Below are 27,546 nucleotides of genomic sequence, written 5' to 3'. Positions count from 1 at the left end.
AAGACCTTTCTCATTTGTGTCGTGATGTCATGCAACCAAGGTTTAAAAACATATTTACCCAACGGGAAGTTTCGTTCTGAATATTGTGATTGAGCGTGTTTCCGAAAGGTGGGGAAGTAGTGTTATCTGTTTATTCCACAAAATAATGTTATATTCCAGGCTGCAAGATCAATGGACAGGAGTACCTGAATGGAGACATTGTACCAGCTGGAGACCGTTGTGCAGATTGTGTCTGTGTAGTAAGTGACTTGATAGTTTCTAAAATAACTGGTAATAGTAATTCAATGTTTTTTTTTTTCCGCATAATAACATAAAAATGTAACAGGGCGGCACGATGGTGCAGTGGTTAGCATTGCTGGGATCCTGGAATCAATTGTGGGGTGCTATCTGCTTGGAATTGACATATTTTCCCTACGTTCATGTGGGTTTCATTTGGGTGCTTCGGTTTCCTCCTACAGTCCAGAGACATCCTTGCAGGTTATATGGCTTCTGGAAAAACTGTTTTTTGTTTGAGTGTATGTGTGTCCGTGTGTGCTCTGCAGTGGATTGGCTTCCCATCCAGGGTGTATGCCACTGGCTCCCCCACTGCCCTGTGTTGGAAGTGGTTAGAAAATGGATGGCTGGAAAAACATAATAAAGGTTACAAATTTGAAGGCGGTTGTTCAGCCTACTGAGCTTGTTTGATTTGGCAACAAGGATGGGAGGCTTGGTCCAAACTCCCACGACTCTTAAAAGGAGTTTCCTAAAAAAGATATTCCTGTTCTTGAATCAGGCTGGAAAATAATGGCCAGATACTTTCCTGGGCTTAGAGTAATGTAATGTTGTTCAATGATTTACCAAAATAGCTGACTCTTTTTAGACATAAACAGAGAATAAAGGATCTGACTCAAGTCAACATAGTGGACTTTAGAATAAACAGTGAACGGCAACCAGACACCAATGAATGCTACAATGACGTGTATTCACAACTGAGCAGGGGGAACACTTTTTTATACAAAGGCCTGTGAGAACCTGGAACAAGCTACACAGCCATGTTGTTCAAGCTGAGGCCCTGGTTTCTTTCAAAAATCAGTTGAATGAGTGTTTATGGCAAATTTTTAAAAACCCTGTCCCCTTTCTTTTGGCACAGAATGGTGATGCTCATTGTAACCCTATCCCATGTCCTGAGACACCATGCAGAAATCCTGTACAGAGGCCAGGGGAATGTTGTCCACGGTAAGTGTCCAGGGACACTGTACAAAAATCAAGGTCCTGACTACTTGGTCATTACATATCCTTTGAATACATGCTTAAACACTAACTTAAAAGTGTTCAGTGCAGGATCCTGGCTAATTACGCCTTTATAATTTGATTAGCAACGAACCTTCTCTCTATCTGCCTGATCTGTTAATAGCAGTGTACTGAGTGCAGTACTTTGGTGGTAAATGAAGTGGGTCCCCTCCTATAAGCAAAGCAATTGAGTTGTTTTTTTTAACACAAGGCTATATAAAGGTCATGAATTATTGTTGATATTCTTATTTTATCAATATTCGTATTCCCCTACATTTGACAGTTGTACATCAAATTAATTTCTATAAATTTAAGAATGCTGCAATTTAGTATTTTTCACTGTAGTTGAGGTATAAAATAAATCTTAATTGTGCAGTTGGCACAGATTATATTGGATTAATGTGATTACCCTTTATCTGCTGAGCTCATGGATTGTTGGCCTTGCTTTTTGCAGCTGTGAGGAGTGTGAATATGAATCTCAGACTTTTGTAGATGGACAAGAATTCATTTCAACTCTTAACCCCTGCTTGAGATGCAGGTGTTTGGTAAGTCATAGTAGTGGTTTTCGAGCATGTGAGGAATAATCAGTGTTAATATACATTGTGTTATAAGATTATGCAGAGATGTAATGCTGACTTCCATTTTCTGAATCATTTTTACTCATTTCTTTTGTTCCAGAAACATAACAAAACAATGTAACATTTCCCTCACCCCAGAATTAACCCCCATCAGTGGTACTGTATCTCCATTTACTTTTCTTATCAAAGGAACCTTAAAATAAAGTCAGACAGCTACAATAGATGTACTGTGCAATAAGAATTTGACTGTTTCAGCAGCTGTACTCCCAGCCTCCACTGTCCCCAACCTATCTGTGTCTGCACTTTTAATGCTTAACAAGGGCTTAAATATACACGGTATATTTCGATCGAGAGATTGTGCATTTCTCTCAGACTGTTAAATATATGATTTGTGATTTGGATAGGAGATTACAAAAAAGTTTGGTTTGAACATTGTAAAGACATACACTGGAGAAGAACTTTTTTGCCTGTTGTTAAATATATCAGTTTCCCTAGTTCACTACATTTTGACCCTCATATAGAAATTTAAATATTCCTTCAAAATTCAATTAAAGCACCCTTGGATGTATTCATAAAACTTTTAAGCGTGCTAAATTAACGAAACAAAAAAAATGTTGGAAAATGATACAAATATAGATAGGTATTTTATACAAACTTTTATACAGTTATATAATAGATAAGAATAAGACCACAGTCAAATAGTAATTAGTATTTGTTGTAACGATACGAACACCTTGCTGTTTCAAATAAAAATTTTGTCTCATATATCATGGCAAGATTGATCTTTTTCCTTCATACAAAATCTAAACAGCTAGCACGTTTGCTATGAGAATTTAGTCTGTGTATGGCACAGAATAGTGACGTTAGTCACAATTATGAGAACCTACAATGTTTGTGTCTGAGTATACCCAGTGATGGACTGGCGTCCTATCCAGGGTGTATCCTGATTTGAGCTCATTTGCTTGCCGGAATAAGCTCTGCTACCTCATGACCCTGTATTGGATAAAGCGGTTAGAAAATGAATTTTACTATACTGCTAAGTGAGGATTGAGAAGTGTTGAATCAGTGGCACTTAATCCACCATGACTCAAAGTTAAAACACTCTTGCAATACAGTCAAATAAAGTGCCATTGGTATTAGTTAATAAGCACCAGAAAAAGTATTATTTTAAATATGCTACTATTCCAAATACAAAATAAAATGTTAAAAATAGCTCTTTGTATGCTCCTTGTCATTAAAGAATCATTGCAGCATAAACAGCTACCATAAACTGGTGTAACAACTGTAAAAACAGGCATCAAATCACAAAAAGTGCAGACAAATTTCATAGTTTTGATATGATAGCCTCCTTGAATCAAACCCACTCTTTATGTAAATATACAATATGGTTTATAGAACCTCATCCCAGCCATCAGGAATATTTGGGGGAATGTGATGGTTTGGGACAGTTTTGCTGCTTCAGAATGAAAGGCTTGCCATCATTGACAAAACCAGGAATTCTGCATTGTATCACAGGATTCAAGAGGGGAATGTCAGACCCTCCATCTCTTTGACCTGAAACTGGACCAAAAGTGGATCTTAAAGCAAAACAACAATCCTAAACATACAAGCAGAAAATCCTGTCAAAATTCGGACCTAATCCCGTGAAAATTAATCTGAAAAGAGCTGTCCATGCAAAGCAGCCTTCAAATGTCAAAAAGTTGAAGGAGCTGTAAGGGGAAATGAGCGAAAGTTCTTCAAAAACAATGTGAGAGGCTGATGATTACAGGAAATGTTTAATTGCAGTAATTTCTGCTCGAAGGGAGTGCCACTAGATACTGTATCGAAAGGATCAAATACTTTGTCAAGCATGAATTTTAAATGTCACATAATTTGATGATGAATGTAGAAAGAGTATCATGTTTTTTGTCATTTGGTTCATAAGGTTAATAAAATCTGTAATTAGGATTTAGAATAAGATCTAGAATAAGATCTAATGACATTTTAGGTTTCAAATATGTAAAATACAGTATGTGAAAATCACATACTTTTTCTCATCACTATAGATAAAATAAGGAAAGTGACAGGTGTTGCTTCTGTAGATAGAAAGTTCACTGTGGTTACATTTATTCTGAATCGCTGAAGAACCTTTGTCTGAAATGGCATAAAACTATATTGTTACATTTTTAATTGTTTAAACCTTCCATACCACAGTACACACACATTTCTTTTCTTATTCATTTCAAAGAAGAAATTTCTATCACTGTTTGTCTGCTTGCATATAAACTGGGCAAAAAGTAAATGTTGATGTTGGTTTTTGCTTTGGACCGAATGATTTCAGCTGATCTGACTTTCTGGGTCTTCAGCAGCTGTTTATTCTCTGCTGATGGTAGTATTGTAACATTAAAAGAAGCGGAGATGCTTTTTCTTTTTTGGTTAATTATTGTGTGCTTTGCTCTGGAGTCAAAAAGTATATGTACGTAGTGTATACATACTATATTGTATGTTCTTTATCTACAGGCTGGTAAAGTGTCATGTGAGCGCTTGGACTTGAATTGCGCTCCTGTTCGATGCAGTCATCCAGCCAAACCTAGAGGACAATGTTGCCCTACCTGCGACAGTAAGTTGCTAGAATTAAAATGTGGTACAAAAAAGTCCAATTTAAGAACAAAGATGATTTGATACTACCCTACCAAATACTATAGAATGGTATCTTCCATAGGAGGAACCCATCCCGTTATAAGTAGTGGGAATCTCTCAGCGTTTAATTTATCCCATGGTTCCTGAGAACTGTAAAGCAGTAACAGACCAGTCCTTTTCTTGAGTAGGCTGCGCTATGATAAAGAAAATTGATTACAGTAAAAAACTTCAGAAGAGGAATGAATATTGGTACATTTGTCTTTCGTGCATGATGGCAGAAGCAGACCCAGTTGGTCTTTCAGTTTGCACAACTTTGAGGTTTTATAGGCAGATAAAAAAACATATATAAGAATTGTAGTTCAGGCTGAAAGGAGCATCTGACCTATTCACATCTCATACAGTCCTGTATCAGGTGACCCTGGCTTGGTCGTCAATCTGGTGGAATTGGTACTAGAGGTGTACTGACTTGCTGTTTTGGGCTATTCTGTAATTTCTAGTTAGGACAGTATATAATTAAATGATATGGCCATTGATTACAATAATGAATTATCAACAATTATTTGTTGAGTAACCTTTGCACTGTTTGTTGTGCAATAAATTCTACACTTTGAAGAGACTGTGTGGAGGCTGGAATACTATATCTTTGTACTTGGTTGTAATTAATTGCAGAGATATTCCTTATGGAAAGAAGTGTGACTAGGTTACTATATTGCTAGTGTAAAAACAGTGACAGTGTGGTCAGATGTTTTCACCACTTCAGAATTTGCTTAATTAGATGCCAGTTTTGTATTTTATTGTTTTAATTTATTTTCATTTTGTGTAACTAAAACGTTATTTTCCGTAAGCGTATTTATTCTGCAATATTTATTATTCCCTATTACACTCTTATGTTTCAGTCTGTTAACTGAATATAATGTAATAAAATAATGATAAGAGATGGCTTGTCAAATGTAAAGGTCAATATAGAGATATCCTATAGTGTATTGAGACGTTGTTAGTCAGATAATGACTATTCCCAATACCTTACTGTAAATATCAGTCTACTGTCCATAATTATGTCTGTACTAAATAACTATGTATTGTACTTCAGTCTTACAAAGAAAGTGGTTTGTGTGTGTTTTTTTTAAAGAATACAGAACATCTTATTATTACTATTATTGCTTTTAAATCATATACAGTAGTAAGTATAGAAATGACTTGCCTTTCTCTGTAGATACCCCTGGGCACTTCTGTAACTCCTTGCTAATGAATTACATATGAATACTATTAGAAAACAAACAATATTTTGTTCGGTTTTCACCTAGGAAATATTAATAGAAAGATTTTTTCAACAGAATATAATTTTTCGGTCATACCATAAATTTTCTCAGATTTTAAGTTTGCACTCCTTAGGTTTAAACAATGTTTTTCAAAGATAAAGAGACCTACCAGCACAACTAAAGAAACATAAGCTTTTCTTATGTTTATTGAGAAAGCACGAAAGATTGAACTGAGCCACTAAGCCTGAGGAAATCCGAGGCAAATAGCTTTCATCTTCTTTCATTTCAGTGACTCATCTTTGGTTCATTTTTATTGGCCTTCTCAAAAGCATGGTGGTGTCATTTGTTTTTATGAGACACAAAAGGAAATCATGCTACACAAAGTATTCTATTTAAAAAAACTGTCTCAATCATATAAAGATGTTGGAACCATATAGCCTGCAGAACGGGGCTGTTACTTATTACTCTTAGTGATTTTTTTTTTGCTAAATTCAGTTCTCTAATATTTTGAAAGATGATGTTACTGTGGGTTACAGTGGAGTCTGAATTCCATTTGTGGACTATGCCTTTAAGAGGTAACCATCAGTAGGAGACTGAAAGCAGACAGGAAGACCTGAAATCAATGTGTGTGGTTTATGATCTTTTAAGAAACTGCAGGGTAGATAGGATAGAGATGAATGTTTCCCTGGTGAAGCATTGTTGACAGTCTAGACTTTTTTTTGTTAAACTGTGAAGATTATTTTTGTTTTCAGAATATTTTTGTTGTTAAATTTCTCTTTAATCTTAAGTATGTTTCAATTATAGATTAAAAATGAACTTCTCACTAGTTCTAGATGATTCAGTTAAACACATGGACTATTTTTCAGCTTTCAGAATATTGAATGATTTCTGCCATACATGTTTTTTTGTTAATTTACTAAGAACAATTGCATTTGTTTTGGAAAATTACAGCACTATGTTTTACATGATCCATTTGCCTCCTCTTGAATGTAAAACCTGAACATAAAACATACTGATACTCTGTATTTGGAGAAGGATGATTCATTTCTGTCAGTCTCTTTAATTACTAGCATCCACAATGTATTATAAAATAGTATATATTTAAAATCACAACAGAAAAAAAAGTAATACAGTAAAATGAAGCACAACCAAGAATACAACAAATTTAGAGACTACAAACAACAATAAAAATATATGATTTAATATAATTCTTATGATTCTCCACAGTCACAGAGTGTATAATAGGTTTGGGCAATGGGTTTCACATATCAGAACTGCACAAGAGAAAACGTTATCATCCATTGTTTACGTAGAATAAGTAGACCCGAATCAATAGATCTCTGATTAACTATATACGTGCAATTATTCCTAAAGTTAACCTGGAGCAAGACTATTCAGAGTTTCCCACTCTGAATTTAACAGTCCTGCAATTGCAAAAAAATGGGACTTTATGCTTAGGCACAAATCTTTTAGTTAACACATGAATTACAGGAATGAGTACATATTAAGTCATAGTTAGTACTTTACATACCACAGTTAGTAAGGTGCTGGAGTTGTCTAATCTCAATCAGAAACTCATTCATCAATTTTTCAGTATTTGATAAGCAATGTAAGGCCCTAAACCAAGCAATGCTGTACAGGTGGAAAATACGCATTTGATGTTAATTATATTGCTTATAATGACACACAGGACCAAAAATATTCCTGCATCTACTGTATATTGTTGCATCTGTATTGTAGTAATGTCTCTATCTTGTTTCAGTGTGTGAGTATGAGAGGAGGTTGTATCCCACTGGGAAGGTTTTCACTCCTCCAGGAAGTATCCCATGCCTGAAGTGTACCTGCACTGTGAGTATACACATGTTCAAGACTGGTCGCTTCAGGAGGTACAACACTTTGCATTGTAATTACTATGAGTAATTGTGGAAGTGGATTGCTTTCAAATAATTTCAGAGGCATAAACAGTGCCAGATTTCCCATTAGTCACTGTAGGCACAGTGCCTAGGGCCTACAAAGGAGGGAAACACTAGTGACTAACAAAAAACAAGCTGAAATATCCCTGCAATCGACTCTTGTTGCTGCAAATCAATAATCATACGCCATCTTGTGGCTGTTCTAGAAATTAGAAGTGATGGTCGCTCGACTCGCTCCATCAATCACATGATTTAGCATTAGAATAGTTTAAAGTGCATTATTTCAATCAAGGTAATTAAATTGGCATTTACCCATCCTTTTGCACATTTCGAGTGAAAGTGCCCGGGCCTACGAACACCAAAATCTGGCCCTGGCCATAAAACAGAAATTCTAGATGTTTTATGCACAAATTATTAATGGTGCAGTGATTAATTTTTGTGAGGCAGGGGATTTCAAAAGGTACAATATGATCTGCCTGTTATAGACATTTTTCTATTTCAGAGAGGGGATGTGCGATGCCATCAGGAGACCTGCCCACCAGCAAAGTGTTCAAACCCAATAATTGACCCTCAGCATTGCTGCCCAATTTGCAAAGGTATATTATACTATAAAACTTTAAAATGTTTTTGTTTTATGGAATAGAGATTTCTGATTGTGTTTCAGAATGATGTGTCAGTGACTGCTTGTAAATTGATTTATTTTGCAGTGTTTACATTTTTATGTGTTATACTGGCCTACAGTATATTTATTTTATTCTGTGAGAAGTGACATTAAGTGGTATTTATGGTTTTGACCATCTTGTGTGATAAAATAAAAGTGAAACACTGATTTTGAAATTTCCATAATTTGGAACAGTACAACAAAATGCTAACCCGCTTGATGAACACAGACCTTATTTGAGAATATGAGTCCAGCTTTTATAGATCACTATTTACATAGTTTGAGGAATAATCATTTGAGGTAGGAATTTGCCATACAGTACTAATCAATATCTTGAATACCTGTATCTAGCCATGAGCACAGTCGGAAATTGATCTTACACACAGTCAGAACAGAAGCAGCTGAGTGGCTGAACTCTATGCATACATCACCTTGCTAAAATCATGCTTCGAACCACAGGCAGGTATAGGATTACAGTAGTCACTACTAGATGAGAGAATGATAAAAACCACATTCTTCAAAGCATGCTTGAAAAGAAAGTACTATGCTCTGGCAATATTGTATAAATTCAGCATCTCAGCGTGAGAACTAAGGATCAGTTTTTCACTTAAAGCTTGTCAGTTCTACTTTGTAACATAGTAGAACAATGTCACCTGCTGTGTTGTTTTAAATCTATTATGAATGCCTACTTTATTCAATTACTGTATTATTATTATTCTATATTATGTTTCATATATTAATGCTTAAAACCCTGCTGAAAAGTTTGCTGTTGAAGCTCTGAGTCAAAATAGCAAGGCATGAAAGACTGGAAGAGAATTGCTTTCAAGACACAAAAGAAAAAGGCTCTCTGTGCTACATATTAACTATATTCTGACTTAATACTTGAGTCCTTTTACTGATCGGGTACAGTACTATTGACATACAGTTGGAAAGAGAAGACCAAACTAGCACATCTTGATGACCCTTTACCTATACTGTATCTTTCCCAGGAAATAAATGGAATTTTCCTTTTATTTTCAGCATCACTTTTAAAATCCTGATAATTTTGAGAACTTCTATCAATGAATTCATTCATTTTATTTTGCTTTAATCAGTTTATTTTATTTTTCTGCTGATTTTTCTCAGCATGAATCTCAAATGTTTGTTCCCAAAACACATTGTATTTAATATTGTCTTAATTGTCAGGATCGACAGCAGACTCAATACTGTTACTGATTATGCCGTACATACAGTATACTATATGCTTCTATAAATTATTTCTGCGAATTCCTTGGCATTTTATGTATTAACAACTTTGTTTTCCACAGCAGTCATTATCTGCATATCATTGCTAGCCATGACTTCTGTTTATTATTATGTAATTGATATTATATTAGAGTTAACAATATTCTACCATTTCTTTCCCTTTTTTTTACTTGAATGTTGGGCAATAGTTGTCAGAAATCCCCCATTTAAAGTAGTGTAAGAACGTAAGACCAACAAAGAATAGCCTTATAAATAGTTCTTGCTATAATGTTGTGTCTCATTTTGGGCTGATTTTCACTGCATCTGAATTAAAAACAACAGGCTTTCTGCTTTGAAAGGCAAAGTGTTTCAACATTTCTTTGGCCAATTCTCTTTCTCTGTTAAAAAAGCAAGGGGAGCTGCATCTATTCAGCTTCTTAAATGCTGTGCATTTTGCCTTAAGCATGGTTTACAAGTGACACTGATCACTCATTTTAATCCTTCAATATACTGACTCACACATGTGAATGTTGCTGTGTTTTTTGCACCAAACTGTAATCAAGGCATCATGAAAATATTATTTTCAACAGAATGGAGGTGTGCATAACGCACAGTGTAAAATAGGGGTTAATAATTATAGTAGTTCCATGAAGACACAAAGTATATTACTTGCCTTTTAAAGGGAGGTAGGTGAATGACAAAAAGGCAGAACACCAGAAAGGCAGAATAATGTAAGGAATCGGTCTGATTCCAGTTTCTGTTTGATGTCTCGCTTGTCCAGTCTGTGTGCAGGAGGGAGTGGAGTTTGAGGAGGGGACCGAGTGGGAGCCAGACGACAATCCTTGCAGCAGCTGTACCTGTATTAATGGGGATTCAGTGTGCCAGGTGTCACAATGTCATCCCATCTCCTGCTCACACCCCACCAAAGCTCAAGGTGAGTTGTGAAACAAAGAGCTCCTCCCCACAATGTGGCCTTTCGTGTAGTTTGGATTCTATAAGCTGAGGTAAATTCTTTGGGTTTTCCTTTTTAGGAGATTGCTGTGCCACATGTGACCAGTGTACATACAATCAGCGGATATACAACAATGGACAAGACTTCATTGACCCAGACAACCCTTGTCAGAACTGCAGGTGTCAGGTGAGGGGCGCTAAAGCATTCTCAAAAATATGAGCCTTTTAAGTTTTTTTTCTGTTCTGACATAATTCGCCTATCCATTTTCTATCTACTTTATCAAGAATGGGGTTGTGGGGAAGCCCTGGCAAACTGTTCTCATATAAACTTAACAAAAACTTTTGAGTTCTGATTGAATACACTGATACTCATTTAACAAAAACATTAGAACTACATTTTACATTAATGCATTGTACTATGTAACTATATTATTTTTCTGAAGTCTCAATTTCAGACTCAAGTATTGTAGTATTTTGCATTAGGCTTCCTCTAGTGGATTGTAGTAGTAGTTGTTTTACTGTTCACTGTGTCCTGCTACAACACTGTCACATCACCTTTGCCGTGACCTTTAAGCAAAGGCCATTGCCTGATCTAAACCTGGAAAAGACCTGAGATTTCCATCCAGCTACTGCCCAATTTCTTTCCCGTTTGTCCCCTACAAAAATCTTGAGCTCCTCATTCTCTAAGGCGTAACACCATGTGTGAAGTCCTCAGTGTTGACGAGGCTGGTCCACACACAGCACAGCAGAATAGGTACTAGCCCTCAATGAAAATGTTTTTTCAGAAGAACCTGCAGACAGACGCTGTGGTCCTTGTCTGTCACTCCGGTCTTCTATTGAAGCTGTTGTGGGCCTCCCCCCCCGGATACCCTAAATAATCTAAACACTGCTGAGCAACGGACAAGTCTTAGTTCAGAGTCTTTGCATTTGCTATGCAACACATCCTAGAGGACTGCCCACTCCACAGACACTACTCACCCTCAACACAGCCCAACCAGAGCCTCACGCTTGGCTCAGAGTCTTTGCATTTGCTATATAAATAAACTGTGCTACATCATGGTGCTTCAAAAGGGAAACAGATATTATGTTCTATAATTTGGTGTTAGAGGAGTAATTATTTGAAAGGGTTATTTGATTTATTTCTTTCACCTTTGAATAAAATAATAAAGTAATTTTGGCACACTGTACAGTATGGCATTGTAGGACAAATGTTAAAACAAATTTTACACATACATGTATATTATACATCTTTTTCAGGATGGCACAGTTCAGTGTATACCCCTTGTTTGTCCTCCTGTGACCTGCTCTAAACCTCAGATTAAAGCAGGGCAGTGCTGCCCAAAGTGCCCAGGTATGTACTTCTTAAATTGTTGACACTTGAGAACAGAAATGATCAATCCTGCTACAGGAGAGCCAGTGTGTCTTTGGGTTTTCTAGGTCTCTACAAAGCACCAACAGCTGAAGAAGTGGAAGAAGTTGTTAAATTGGTCCCATTAAGACATTAACTAAATTAAATCATTAAGCATTGAGTTAGTTTGAAAACCTGCAGGCACACTGGTCTTTGAGGATTGTGGTTGACCATAAAAACTTACTTGCATTAAAGTGCCCTACTTTTCCCCAGTAGATGTCACTATAAGGCAACACTGTTAGAGAAATTAGTATTGTTGTGAAAGAAAAACAATCTGTAAGAAACTCTAATATAGAAACAAAAAGAAAAAATGCAGCATGTTATATTAGGAAACCATTATAGATTTTTAGCACTTAGTAGACATCCTTAATGAAGTCATTTGTGCTATATTTCATCACAGATGTTTAGTTAATAAACCTGGAGTGATTTCCATGACTTTCACTTTAGGCACTTGTTTTCAAAGCTGGCTCTGTCTAATTAAGATGCTGCAATGGGTTGTTACAGGAATTTATAACAGATAATTTTGTTGACCCTGGCAAGTAGTAACTCACGACTTACCAAAATTAACACTTGGTAGCTCAGGAAATGTGGTAATGAATATCTGTTTCTTGATAAAGATTTAAAAAATATTTAACAATCTACCTTTTACTTCTTTTGAATTCCATGTTTGACTTCTGATTTAATGTTGTGTTCAGTGCTGACAAACTAATTGAAGAAGAAAGGAATTCTCTAAATGCTGTTTCAAAGCTCATTATGAGAAAATCTAGCAATACATTCTGTCATCTGAAGCATTGTACACCTAAACCTATATAATGCTGACATACTGTACATCTTTCCCAACACAGTTTTTCTTACTTACAGTCTTTAAAAATAATTAGAGAAAATACTTTTCTTTAAAACCTTGAAGAAGTAGTTTCTATCTATGCAACATGAAAAGTCTGTGATTTACATTCTTCTCAGTTCATGCATGAGCTTAAATTCTGTTTAATGCCTTGTATCTTGTATGAAAAAAAAAGTTTAATCAGACATTGTGTTGTATTGTTGTAAGCAGGGCAATAGTGATGTTAACTGAAAAAAAACAAAACAACACAGGGACTGAAATGCATTAAATATGTAACAACAAAGAAATCGAAATGGGAAAATGCAAAAAACACTTGAATTACTGTGAGAATAATAGTATTCCCAGTACAAATGTCAAGAAAATATGATAAAAATGCTTATATAAGTACTGTAAAATATCTCTGGATGACTACTAGTACACAGTGCAATATGAAGCCACTACTAACTTTTAGTCCATTAATGTCAGTTTTCATAATATTCTGTAAGGCATTCTGTGACTCATTAGACTAATTTTCTGTTGCCAAGAGAGTTCACATCTTGCACTCACCTTTCAATAAAAAAAAACATATACATAATCAACATTTAATTTATTTTTGACTTTTTAATATAGTGTAACATCCAGATGAGGAATTGCTGCTTACATTTCTTATTAACCTGAGATGTGACTTTTTATAGTGAAATTTCCCCTCTGGTACAAGGAGACTTGATATTATTACGATCAGGTAATTGTTCTTTCTTCTTAATGTCATCTGTTTTTGTTGCTTAAAAGGGATTTTTTTTCTTGGTCCTCTATAGTAACAAGAAAGTAACAAGGCAATGGCACATTTTTAATGTTTTGGATTTCAACATTAACATTGTGCCACTGGTTTTGCATTCAATACATTGAAGCCAATACATTTTCTTTGACTCCATCACAATGTTTTGAGCTCAGAACACATTGCCTCCTGTAATAAGAAAAAATGTATTTGTATTGGCAAAGATAAGGACCTTCTTTACAAACCAAAAGATTACTTTATGTTGTGGAGAAAAAAATATTTCTCTGTCACCTCTTGCAGTTTGTTTTGCACTTGACGCCAATTGACAGAATCTTTATTATGCAGATTCCACGGCACATTCCAGCTACTTTGTCTTTGCTTCAAATAACAGTTTCTGCTTCAGTTGTTAGAGGCAAAGTCTGCTAAATGGCATGCAGGCATATTAACAGAGGTATGCAAATAAAACACAATATAGTGGGGCAGGCTGCTTGACACCCTGCCGGGCATCACGGGCAGGGTGTCTTCATGCTGAATGTACAACTTCAAAGAGTGCTCAGTGGTAGCTGTCATTTGGAACTGATGAAGAGGAAAAACACAGGAGCATTAATTGCTGTTAATCATTTTATTGCAGTTATATCTGACTCGTCTGTCACTAAGTACCGAACAAAGAGAAAAATGGCTACTGAAAACATCCGTATTGTACAATACAATTTTTTTTAAGTGTATGTAGGTGTATGGGTGCTTTTCAAGGAACGTGAGAGCACTGCACAATAGCAGACATGGACTACGCAGCAGAAACAAAAGGAAAGTGGGAACAAGAAAGCAGGGCAGCACTGCAAATTGAACTTGAAACCAAGAGTAAAGACAAATTATACATCAAAGCTTTAGTGAAGAGATTCAGGGTATTCATCTTCATATAGTATGTATTCACATTAACAAAACATTTCTCTACCTCTCCATTACTTTCATTGGTGGTAAGAAACAGTGAAGCATGCCTTTACTATTAAAGAAGATTTCATACTGTTGTTCATTAGAATGTATTCCTTCATGTTGCTCTCCTGCTAATGAGGTTATTTACAACATCTCCACTGTCCAGTGAAACAATCTCCATGAATAAGGAACACACAGTATTTTCACACAATTACTGTGTATGTTTATTATTAGCTAAAAGCTTTGCATTGACAGATTGTTCATGCTGCTGAAACCATTACTAAGTAATCATGCTGGGTTTTATTATTTTATGTAGGGTTGGTTTCTGAATGGCAAATCCATTCATATCCATTCATATCCATTTATGAAACATATTTATTTGTATCTAACATTAAGGTCACTCATAGGTAATGACTGTCCTCTACTGACACTTTTTCAAAATAAATGTCAGTTTGTAATCTTATGATTAACTCATAATCAGCGACATAACCTATGTTATCCATTTCTCTGTGACAGGTCATTAAATCAAGTGAATCATAGTTAACTACAGTATGTTACCAGCAGCTATATCACCCTGCCACTCACAACTGGCAGCCCACTGAAGCTAAGCAGGTGTGAGCCTGGCCAATTCCTGAATGGGAGGCCTCCTGGGAAAAACTAAGGTTGCAGCTGGAAGTGGTGTTAGTGGGGCCAGTAGGGGGTGGTCTGTGTGTAAATGTAGTGACGGGGACACTGTATTGTAAAAGGTGCCATCCTTTGGATGAGATTTACTACTAAGGACCTGACTCTCTGTGGTCATTAAAAATCTCTCATAGGGTGTCTCTCAAAAAGTGAAACCTGGTATACCAAGTGTCCTGGCCAAATTTCCCCTGGGCTTTACTAATCATGGCTTCCTAATAATCCCCACATATGAACTGGCTTCATCATCTGTTCTCCTCCCCACTGATAGTTGATATGGGGTGAGCTTATTAGTGAGTTGCATCACAACATGTGTACGAGGGGGCTACAGACTGGTGGTGGTAGAGGGGAGTCTCCATTACCTGTGAAGTCTCCAGAAAAGCACTATTATTATTATTATTATTATTATCAACTAAAGGACAGATAAAGGACAAGACATAATATAATCACTATTAATATGATTATATTATAACACATAATATAATTTATCACTTTGTGTGCACAATCCTATAGTAATCTCCCAATAACAGAAAAGTAAAAATGCATCATCCCTGCTTTAGCAATAATATGATCAAAGGTGTGGCTGCTTAACCACAGATAGCACCAGTGAGCTGTTGCCTATGGGCTGTGTCACACATTGTGAGGACCCAGCACATTGACAGGGTAACAACATTAGAGTAAGATTTGGACTAATACACTTATTACAACCCCTAGAATTTGATATAATTTGTAGAGAAAGGGAATCTTGGTTTTGCAATGAGTGCTTTTAGTGAGTTACAGAATTGTGGACATACTGAAACTCTTTTTTATTGCATTCAAGTACTGTACATCCCAGTAAATTAGATTTTATACTGTAGTTGTCTAATCCCGACAATTTAAAGACATGCTAAAGTATATCAATGTAAGAATGGCAGGGCGGGGGTCTTGCTGACGTATGTACAGTTTGTGAAACCCTTGTAATTTTCATACATTTTGAACTTCCATCACTTTTTTTTATAAAATGTATTTGTGTATTTCAAAATTAAGAACATACTGTATAGTGGCAATGTGGAAAGAGAACAAAATTAATCTGGATCTGCATTCTGTGCAGAATCATTTGCACCTTTCTTTTTCATAGTTCAGAGCTTTAATTTCCTTAGCCATTTTTAAAACCTATTTTGTATAAATGCACCTCTTTTTATAAGGCCTGGTTCAAAAGTGCCCATTTGTTTCACACTACAATGCAGCTATAAGTGGTGACCCATGAACACAACTACAGGTTTTTAGAAAAAAACAGAAAAAAGTGACACTGAGGGGGAAAGTGCTGGAAATAATATAAAGCCAAATAAGAATGGGCATGATAGAATTGATAAGTGCTTACTCCTTGTTATTCCCTTGATTGCACTGTGCAAAATGATTTTATTTGATTTTGGTACAGTTGCAAATGCAACATTTATTCAGTTTATTTTTTTTAAATATTAAGGTTACTTCTTGTTCTAAGACATCAGAAGACTGATTTCCTGATTCCCAACCCTTCCTGGCTGGGAATGGTGAGACATGAAGGTTTTTTCTTTAAAAGGGCAATTTCTCCACTTCATTTGATGTCAGATTACTGACGGCATCACCATTGTTCCCAATCATTGACCTTTATCCCAGCTTAAGTCCGAGAATTAGACACAGCTCTCAAAATCAAATTTTAAATATGTTCTGTTAATGAAATGAGAAAATTTTAATCTTAGTTTCTGAAAATATCTGCTGGGCCTAACATTGGTCAGGCATAGTGTTATGCTTCTGATATATAGGGGAATACAGTATATCATTTATTATTAGGATTAAGGTCATATTAAGATCAGAAACTGAGAATGGGTGGAAGATACTTCATGTGAAAATATGGAAAGAATTTTATATCAAGTTGTAAGTTAAAATGCATTTTCCACATTAATTTTCTGTAATTTAATTAAAATGAATATGGTAAATGAAATAGTATAGTGGTTCCTGTCTGTGATATTCACAGTGTGATACAAAGCCACACAAATAGGATTCTGCTTCAGAAAAGCAGATTAAGTTTGAAATAAATGTTGCATGCAAAAATGAAGGTCTTGTATTTTATTACTAGCAGTATATATGTATAAAATACACATAAGAAACCTGTCATAAGTTCTGAGCATAGTGCAATACAATTTCAACAGTCTTGCACAGGAGCAGTATGATGTAGTGGGGTATTGTCTTGGTGGAAGGAAAATCCCAACGGTGCATGCTGTAGATATTTTTTTCTACATGATGTGAGGACACTTTTCCCAGTACCTTCCTTTAGCTGTTTACCAGTGAAGATTGTCCCTCTTGGAATTCAGTGAGGAAAATTCCTCAAACACTTCTAAAAGCACCCTCTTCAAAATATGTCCACCATCAGTTTCTCAACTGAAGGCTGCACCCAAAATATATTTTGAGCTTCATATCTTCTTGAATCTTCAGTAGCAGCCATTTTTTTCAGATCTTCATAGTGTCATTTCCGTTTCCTATATACAGTATACTGATGTGTCTGCCGGCAGTTTCAACAGCAGTATGGGTGGCAGATCTGAAACAATCTCTCAGATGGACCAGTCTGATGTGACGGTCTTGCTCTGGTGTGGTCACTCGAGGGCGACCAGATCTTGGGCGGTCATCTGTCCAGCTGGTCTGCTGAAATCTTCTCTGCAGTTGGACACAGTGGAGCGCCTTTTTCCATAGTATCTGGCAATGCTGGGACATGACATGCCTGCCTGCAGCATGTCAATGGCCCTCTCCCTTGCTTCTGGTGACATTTGAGGCATTATGGAATGCACAGATCAAAAGTATGGCCTTTTTCTTGCAGTGACCTAAGCTTTGAATTAAGGCCTTTTTAAAGGTGACCTGATCAGGCATTGTTCCACCTGGACCTTATTAGGTAAAAGTGCACCTAACGAGCTTTTGTGTGATTGGCAAGTTGCAATGCCCCACTGCACAAGCCGTATTGCTGGTCAGAGAGCTTAAAACAAATTGTACATAATTAATACAATAATTGTACGACTTTTTGTACATAAATACATAAGCTATAGCTATAGTATTCTCATTCCAGAAAATGTTGCGCTTCTTTTTTCCATCAGTATATAAAGAAATGTTGGTGTTCTGGGCTGATTGTAATTAGTGTTTATCACAGAAACCCTCACAGAATCTGACTGGAAACTTCAAGTTAGCGAAAATGATTAAGCATTATTTAAACAATGCTTGAGAGAGAGGAGCCATGGCGAACACCGGTCAGAGTCGACACCCCATCTGAAGGGGTGGAGGCACCAATGTGAGGTCAGTAAAAACCCCCAAAAAAAGGAAAAGACTGCTTGCACAGTGGTGTCCAGACTGAACTAACGGCGTCCAGTCTGGGAGAAAAGAAACCGCTTACCACAGCAGCAGCTAGACTGGACTGCCCCTATTTATTGGGGTCTAGCCTGGTGAAAAACTGCTCTGGACCCCGCTAAATAGGGATAGTCCAGATTGGAAGAAAAATGAGCGAGGCCAAAAATAAAAGAAAACTCAACCTGCCCTGGTGAATCCTCACAGCAGAACAGGAGAGGAAAAACTCAAACTGTCCTGGGGGGATACACAGCGGGGCAGGAGAAAAGACTCAGCCTACCCCAGATACACAGCGGGACAGGAGAAAAGAAGAAGAAAATAAAGCAAAAAAGCGGCCTTAACGCTTGCGTCACAATCTCCTCAGGGACTGTCTCTGGAATATTCTCCCCTTGTGGGGGTTGCTCATCCCTCCGGGGTGGTGCTCAGTGTGTCTTAAAGGGCCCCCACAGCTGCATCTTATCCAAAATTAGCCATGGCAGCTGTGGTTGCTAAGTCAAGCCATTGTCCTTAATCCAGGGCTCTGCCTCCACACTGAACACGCCCTTAGCAAAGTTATTTAATAAATTGTAACATTCCACTGCAAATAGTTCTGCACAGTAGAGTATTATACATTATGTTTCTTACATGGTCACAAAACTGTAAAGTAAAAGCTGGATCAGTTCCTAGATTGAATGGCTCCGTTCCTCCAAATGCACAATGTGAGGGACTGGTCTTCTCTCGTTTGTGACCTTTTCCCATTTCTGTTTGCTTTAATCTCCAGATTGCGTGTTTGAGAACCGCGTGTTTGTGGACGGGGAAGAGTTCCCCAGCCCCGTGAGCCAGTGTCAGACATGCGTGTGCTCTGAGGGCCGAGTGAGCTGTGAGAACCGAGACTGCCCAAGGCCTTCCTGTTCCTACCCCCTGCCTGGCTCCTGCTGCCAGAGCAACTGCAATGGTAGAGTAAATGCAAGTCCTTCCAGCCACCTTCACCTCTTTCTCATGTGCAGTAGGGATGTGAAAAGTCAAAACGCAGCTCGGCAAAGGTCTGAAGAGAGTTTATCCACACAACAGATGTTTACCTCTCTTCCTTACCATTTACAGATCTTATCCAAAGTTTAAATCTTTATTATATTATAAAATATAATTTGGAAAATGACATTATGATTACATACTGTATGGACCCATGGACCGTAGCTTTTTATGTATGACTGATTTTTATTTTTTCAAACCATTGAGGTTTTAGCATTTTATTCTAATTCATAAAATAATTCCCAATGAAACCTTCATTGGAAGTTTCTTCTTTTTAGTATATTTCCATCCCTATTGTTAAATTCTTGAACCTATTTAGCTCACTGAAGACTGAAGCACCCTCCCTGGAAAGAAATCAGTACCATAAACAGATCAGTCTGCATTCTCAAGTTCAAGATTTATTATTTAGTTGAAACAGAAAATATTTTATGCTGCGTGTATGGCCTATTAGTTCATAATCAACTGATTACTTGATATGATCTGATATGTTCTGAGCATCTGAAATGATATCCTTTAGTGAACATACTGTATACACATGTTGAAGACCATTCCTAAATACTCTAGATTTCTTTTCTGGGAGTGCATTGCATCAAAGGAAGCTTTTCTGGGTTTTACATGCATTTAAAAGATCATGTCCATAGTTAAAACTCTGTGAAACGTGCTCTTGCTAAAGGAGTGGTGCTGTATATAGACAGTGTGACAGGGCCAATCACTTTCTTAAATTAACCAACTTAAAAATACCCCATCACCCACAAGTAGAATCTCATGAGTCCCATTTAATTGTAGAAACATACAGTATGTTACTTCCTATTTTAACACATGTATTCAAGAAAAAAATAGGTATCAGGAAAAGATGCAGTTAAAATATGTTCAATATCTTATATTGCAGGTTGCAACTATGCTGGGAAAGAATATCCAAATGGAATGGAGTTTCCTCATCCTTTTGACAAGTGCAGAACCTGTCATTGCATTGTGAGTATGGCCAAGTATTAATACTTCTGAAATGTTAAGAAAAAACAAGAGAATCATTTTAAATAGAGGTAATGGGAGATAATTATAAAATATAGACATAATTATTTAGAACAAGGCCTTTTGAAGCCACAGAGGCGTTTCGCATTTGTGAATGTGTTTTTTTAAAAACATGTTAGAAAGGGATTTATATGTGCTTTCTCAGTAGAATTATTGTGTAAGCAAAGAATTTAACTTGTTCTGTATTTTCTTAATGGTAGGATTCTTCAGACTTGCTTAGAATTTCACATCATTTCACATTTTTTTACACTTTGTCATGCTCTGAGCATAACATTAGCACTTGTATTCTGATCCCTGCTGTGAAGGCAAGACTGTCACTAACAGCTTCCATGCAAAAACTATAAAGCGGCAAAGAAAAGATTTGTTCCTTTTTCCATTTATGTTGGTTTTGTCATTTCAGTTCACGTTGTACAGGATGAAGAAAAAATAACTTTTCACATGACATGGATGTGATAACTAAATGTAGATTAAATCTGTAAAGACTGAATCTGTAGAGGGAAAAAAAAACATTTACAGATATTTAAAGGAACATTTGTCTTAACAGAATAGTTATGACTGTTTAACTTTTTTATATTTGTTGGCGTAGTCTTCAGAATTTTTCGGTCTTTAACCTTTTGCGTATTTTGTGTAGAATGGCAATGTTCAGTGTCTGTCTAAGAGATGTCCTCCACTGCTTTGTGTCAATCCATTCCACGTACCTGAAGAGTGCTGCCCCCAATGTCCAGGTGAGGAAACTGCTATTCAAAAAATAAATTAATTGAAGCCAACATTTAACAATCGCAAAGCTGATTAAGGAAACACTAAATAAAAATGTTGTACTATTTTTTTTGTGCTTATACATATGAAACTTTACTTAATGAGAATTTTACTCCATTATTTCCTCAATAATTCTTGAGGAACAAATTCTCATGCTCACTGGTGATCTGGCCAATAGGTTTTAGATAGATAGATACTTTATTGATCCCGTGAGGGAAATTTCTGCAAAGAATCGTGTATTGTTCTTCAGAAACATATTGCCCTTGAATTATTTCATATAGTCTATCAAGTTTTTTTGGCCATTTATAAGTCATGGGAATCTCATTCATTCTTGGGATTATACTGAGCGACATACAGTATAATAAAAAGTAACACACCATAAAGAAGTATATTGCTACACAAAGTTTACATGAAGACCTGGGGCCATGTGGCATAGTCATTCTCAGGCAGAGAAGCTGTGTCTTTAATATTGGTTGAAGTGTGTCTCCCCTAATTGTCTTAATACCAAAGATTTTTAAATATTATTTCTCCATTTTAAAAAAAGATACAGTGTGTGGTTTGAGTAAAAGAGGATATTTATAGAACTGCTTTCCAGTCTAGGAAAAAAACAAATCAGCATCATGATTGCAGCATTTGGAAATCAGCCATAATCTGGGACTAAAAGGATTTCATTTTTTTAATGTCATTTAACCTCGGGGAAAAAATATCTCTTTAAGTATCAAGAATGGATGTAAATGAGAGCAAACCATACAGCACATGTTGCTCATTTCCCCATTGGTAATAAATTGCCTAAGCTTCCCATCAAACCATTTCTTGATGGATTCCAGAGAATCTATTTCAACAATATGGAAAGGTAGTTTGTTCCATGCCCCTACAACCCTTTTTCTACAGCAAATAAGATGCTTCATGCTTTCAGTTCTTAATGTGCTCCCCCTTCCTTAACTTGTAGTTGTTCCCTCGGGTCCTATTCTCACTATTGGTCCTGAGGAGCTTCTTTGGGGTGCCTTTGACAGTATCTTCAAGATTTTAAATACTTCAGTAAAAATTATCCACTCCCGCATATAACCCCTCTCGTCAAAGACTAAAGATGTTCAGTTCCCTAGTCTTGAAAATAGGGAACATGTGGGAAATGACTCTTGTGAATGGGTGGTGTTTTGATTGTTATCCTCACATACTACTGTATATATGATACAGGAATATCCTAGAGTTTGAAACATGTTACAGTACATAACATACTCAAAATAAGTGCTCCAAAACCTGTATGATATGTACAGGTTCACACTCTGTGCAGGTGAATTCTCTTATCTGAAATTAATTTCATTGTTGAAAGCACAATGTCATTGTATGCTTATGCTTTTTTATGCTTCTTATGCTTTCTTTCTCAAAGCTATTCATTACTCAGTCTTAACTAGCCTGGAGTCTTCACCATAATTAAAAACAGTGTTGTAGTCATAATTCCAATTAGTCTGTATAACTTCATGATTTTGATGGACATTAGTTCAATCAGGAACTTGTGTTCATTAGTTACTTTTATCTCTTCTATTAATGTTAAGGCTTTAATGAGTCAGATTTGTAACAATTATGATGAATATACAGCTATTCTACCTTGGATCAGTAAGTACTTAGTTTATCTGTACAGTGTAAGGAATTTTTTATCTTTAAATCCTGAGTCAGTAAAACTACCAATACAGAAAGGAGAATAGTGGTTGGTGTTCTTTGGCAGTTCTTAATATCCTTCTTCTTTATAATTTATGAACCCTCTCATCTTTTTCTCAGAACTTTGTATAATCTAGTACCACATTCAAATCTTAATTTTATAAATGCTTAGATAAATAGTAATTTTAGAACCGATTACTACATATGCTAACTAAAGCATTGCGTCTGCTCATCAGCTGATTTAAGGTTATTTCTGGAATGTGAGAACGGTTTCATTGAGGAAGTTGTTCAAGATTCTGCCAGTTTATTAATTATCACTGCATGCCTTCTTATGGCTTCATTAGCAGCATGAAGCATCTGCTGCTGTTTCTGCCACGATGACGAGTGTGTTCATCTAAACGCAGGTTCAGCCATGCTTAAACTGATGAAAAAATGATTTACTTTTTTATATGGTTTCCATTCAATTAACCTGGGCATGCATTTCTGTGAAAATTGCAAAGCTATTAAAACATAAACAAATGCCCATGACCATAATGTGTTAGGCAAAGCCAAAGACATTGGGTAGCATTTAATATTCTGGAGTAAAGAATTGAGCTGATTGTTTTTGCTCACTCCCAGTCCCTCCTGCTGAGTGTCTGTATGCTGGTCAACCCTATAAACACACGCAACGATTCTACGATCCCTTGGACAAGTGCCGAATCTGTATGTGCAGTAATGGGACCGTCGCCTGTCACCGTAAAAACTGCGTGCCTGTCCAGTGTGCCAACCCTATCATGCAGGACTGTTGTCGAACATGTGATGGTAAGCCACAAAGTGCAATGAATTAAAATTCCACTTACTCTACAGTATATGAGATGCGTGTCATTCTAAAGGATTTAAAATTATATAATAACATTGTCTGTCATGGTTTTTAGGAGTATTTGTTTTACTAAATACCATACGTTTTCAGTTTGTGTTCATGCTATATCACCCTGCAAATCACAACTGCCAACCCACTGAAGCTCAGCAGATGCGAGCCTCCTGGGAAAAACTAAGATTGCTGCTGGAAGTGGTGTTAGTGAGGCCAGGAGGCGGTGCTCACCCTGCTGTCCATGTGGATCCTAATGTCCCAGTATAGTGACAGGAACACTATACTGTAAAAAGGCGCCATCCTTCAGATGAGACGTAAAACCGAAGTCCTGACTCTCTGTGCCCATTAAAAATCCCAGGGTGTTTCTCGAAAAGAGTAGGAGAGTAACCCCGGTGTCCTGGCCATATTTCCCTTTACCAATCATGGCCTCCTAATAAGCCTGGTCTGTGAACTGGCTTCATCACTCTGTTCTTCTCCCCACTGATAGCTGGTGTGTGGTGAGTGTACAGGTGTACACAGCATCATCCAGGTAGATGCTGCACATTGGTGGTGGTGGAGGGGAAACCCTATCTGTAATGCACTTTAAGTGGATTGTCCAGAAAAGCGCTATATAAGTGTAAAGAATTATTATTATTGTAATTTGTGCCTGCATGGACATAGCAGGGTATTATTCATATAATTTGAGTTTTATGATAAAATACAAAATCAGTATGTAAATGATGATTATCTGCTTTGTGAAAAAAAGAATAGATGTTGTCAGCCTCATATGGTTTCACCATGCTTTCAGTGTGCTTCACCAAACTTATAAGATGCTAATACCATGATTTAATATGTTAACTATTTAAAAGAATGTATGATGATTCTTAGTATTGCTGTCATCTAGTGTTTTAAAACATGAGGAAACCTGAGGGAAGGAGAGTAAGAAAATGTAATTATACTTTACAGGATAAATACACATACATAGATAATGATACTATTTTATTTTAACAGCAACAAACATTCCATAAATATCAAGCAATCATTGTATTTCTGTTGAATTAAAATGAAATCATATTTTGCGTAAAAATAGTATAACTTAATGCTTGAGGATCCTTGAGGATTATCCTTGAGGCTTTTGTATAACCTTGTTTTCCTGTATCTAATCTGTATAATATATAATTTTATTTTGTTTACTTTTTCTACTGAATTTGAAATTTGTCTTAAATTTATTAAACATTGTCATATACTGTGTATGGTAAGTAACCCTGGATAAGGATGTCTGTTAAGTAACTAACAATAAAAAAAGTAAAAAAAATCCAATCAATTTTTCAACTTCGGTCATTTTATAATGCAGACCTGGAATAGATATCAAATTGCTAATAAATCCTTTGACTTTTATTGACCTAACATGTGCCTAAAGGTGCCTATATGTCTTGGATAGAAATATAGTAGCATGTTATGTTTTGCAATGTCCAGTGCGCTAATCTAAAAAAACAATGATATTCAGTGAGTGCTGGACTTCTCTAAGTTAGCAGTATTTACCCAATACATGGAAATGTTTATTTCTACTGCCCAAGAAGAAGATTTCAGTTTAAACTTGTCTCTTTTCTTTTGTAGGTTGTCTCTATAATGGGAAGGAGTTTGCTAATGGGGAGCAGTTTGCGGATGTGTCTGATCCCTGTGGGAAGTGTGTGTGCCAGGAAGGTACTGTCTCCTGTGAGAAGAGGCCTTGCCCAGTCATGGAGTGTCCATTTCCAGTGCAAACCCGGTGCTGTCTAGCCTGTGATGGTAAGTTCACTGAACAGAGAATACTACAGAAGTGTAATTGAAGACAAAACCATTGAAGACCACATACTGTATGTACCATTGTAATAATGAGAGATTATAATATGAAACATATAATTTGTAAGAAAATGAATCTGCATCTCTGTAGTACTGCAAATAACACAGGACTGTTATAGCTGTCTGAGCTCCCAAGGAAAATACATGTTTAATTAAGAAAACACGTGACAATAGCAGCATATCAATCTGTGCATGAAATTAGGCATATTTACTATTTTTAAAACATAGATTTCATTCAAGAATGCAAGATGTTTGGAAAATGACTGCATCAGATGGATGTTAATGTTAATATACAGATAGATAATGTGTGAATGCGTATGATTTGAAGTATGAGTTATACCTGCAACTTTTTACTTTTGAATACTTAGTTACATTTTCTTTATTCACTATCAGTTATATAACTTATTGAGTCTGAGCCCAGTTCCAGAGATGGAGAATTTCATTTGCTCCAAAAGACAGTTTTTTAGTACTTCTTTAAATATAATTTTAACCCTTCAGCTTCCAAGCTTGTTACCTGTCTACTCTGTAAGTTAAATTACCATCTATTCCATTCTGAACTATACCAATATTAAGTCTGCAAGTTAGGTGGTGAGTCTAAACTTCAGTGCAGGAAAACAAATGTTTCTTTAAAAATATATAATTCTATTAAAATAATAAAACAAACCTAGCTTAATGTGTTGAAAATGTGTAAAATCACATGAATCGTATTCATCCTTGATGAATATTAACTTCTAAATTAAGTTTGGCTGTGAATATTTTTATGAAAGCCTTCAATGTACAGTATTTGTGATCAGATACAGTTAGGCATGACATGCCTGGACCCATTCTTATGATGTTAGTTTTCAAATAATAACTGGAGTTCTTCAGCCCAATGCTTCATTATGCCTTGAAATACAGTCAATTTCAGTGTTTGATATCCCTAAAACCCTTCAGCTTCCAAGCTTATTACCTGTCTACTCTGTAAGTTAAATTGCCATCTATTCCATTCTGAACTATACCAATATAATGTCTGCAATTTAGGTGGTGAGTCTAAACTTCAGTGCAGGAAAACAAATGTTTCTTGATGATTCTGTTTGTTCATGCTTTTTATTGTACTCCTTGATCTGCTGAATGTATACAACTTGGGTTTCTTTTTACATATTACAAAGCATTGCCCTTCAAAACAATATTCACCAGGAACACCAGTGTAGGCATCCTCTCACGAGGCACCAATAAATGTAGGGGTTTTGGGACAATTATTAATTGTAGCAGTAAGTCACTAAATGATTCTTTGCTGGCTATTAGAAGACCAACCTTGCGGGATAACAGCAATGCACACACACGGATACTAATACACAACAATACATTTATTAATACATAAAATGTGCATAAACATAACAGATATTATCAGTGAGAGTTAGCAGAATACAAAAGGTATATATTCAATCACGAAGAGTTACAAACCAAGAGGGACATACATTCAGTATACCGTTAATTTAGACTGTTTCGTAAACGAACTTGGATTACAACTTCTACACTTGGTACTCAAAAGCAAGTACATCACTCATAGGAATTAAATTGATATCAAATGGCGTTGAGGTAACAATTGAATTCTCGAGCTGTAATGCAGAATGTTGAATACTCATCCAATCTGTGTGGATTCAGATCTCCCGCGGACACAAAGAAACAGTGGCAGGCTGTTGCTGTGTCCAATCGGCGTTCTCTGGCCCAGTGCCAGGCAGTGCTGGTTCGACGAGAGAGAAGGAGAGAGAGATTTCTGCTGCGACACGCTGCTGATGCTCTCTGAAGACCGGCTAGTTAGTGTTGGCTGAAACTAGCAGAGTTTGTGCACATGAGAAAAGTGACTGCGGGTCCAAGCAGGTCACACTCTTTAGACAGGAAGAAGACCGGTTCGTTCCTGATGTAGCGCTAGTCCTGAATCCTGAGATTCAGCTGTCCACAGTTCCGACCGTAGTTCACTTGTTGATTAGGTGAGCGTTCGCGGTGGGTTCACGAG

The 27,546-nt window shown here is 36.5% G+C and overlaps 1 protein-coding gene across 1 annotated transcript in view; it reads left to right on the top strand.

The window, feature by feature from the left end:
• kcp (kielin cysteine rich BMP regulator) overlaps positions 1-27,546 on the top strand; it is a 103,488-nt gene that overhangs the window by 47,499 nt on the left and 28,443 nt on the right. The window contains exons 15-28 of the mRNA XM_088924305.1: positions 160-239; positions 1,130-1,215; positions 1,724-1,814; positions 4,347-4,446; positions 7,488-7,573; positions 8,141-8,234; positions 10,305-10,457; positions 10,555-10,661; positions 11,732-11,825; positions 19,191-19,364; positions 20,328-20,410; positions 21,099-21,192; positions 23,498-23,680; positions 25,326-25,496. Coding sequence (XP_088780431.1) covers positions 160-239; positions 1,130-1,215; positions 1,724-1,814; positions 4,347-4,446; positions 7,488-7,573; positions 8,141-8,234; positions 10,305-10,457; positions 10,555-10,661; positions 11,732-11,825; positions 19,191-19,364; positions 20,328-20,410; positions 21,099-21,192; positions 23,498-23,680; positions 25,326-25,496 — 1,596 coding nt within the window. The remainder of the gene's footprint in view (positions 1-159; positions 240-1,129; positions 1,216-1,723; positions 1,815-4,346; positions 4,447-7,487; positions 7,574-8,140; positions 8,235-10,304; positions 10,458-10,554; positions 10,662-11,731; positions 11,826-19,190; positions 19,365-20,327; positions 20,411-21,098; positions 21,193-23,497; positions 23,681-25,325; positions 25,497-27,546) is intronic.

The sequence above is a fragment of the Atractosteus spatula genome, chromosome 8, assembly GCF_055471065.1.
Source record: "Atractosteus spatula isolate fAtrSpa1 chromosome 8, fAtrSpa1.hap1, whole genome shotgun sequence".
NCBI classification, from domain to species: Eukaryota; Metazoa; Chordata; class Actinopteri; order Semionotiformes; family Lepisosteidae; genus Atractosteus; species Atractosteus spatula.
Note: the sequence above shows the minus strand (reverse complement) of the source record. Positions and strands in the feature narration are given on the sequence as shown.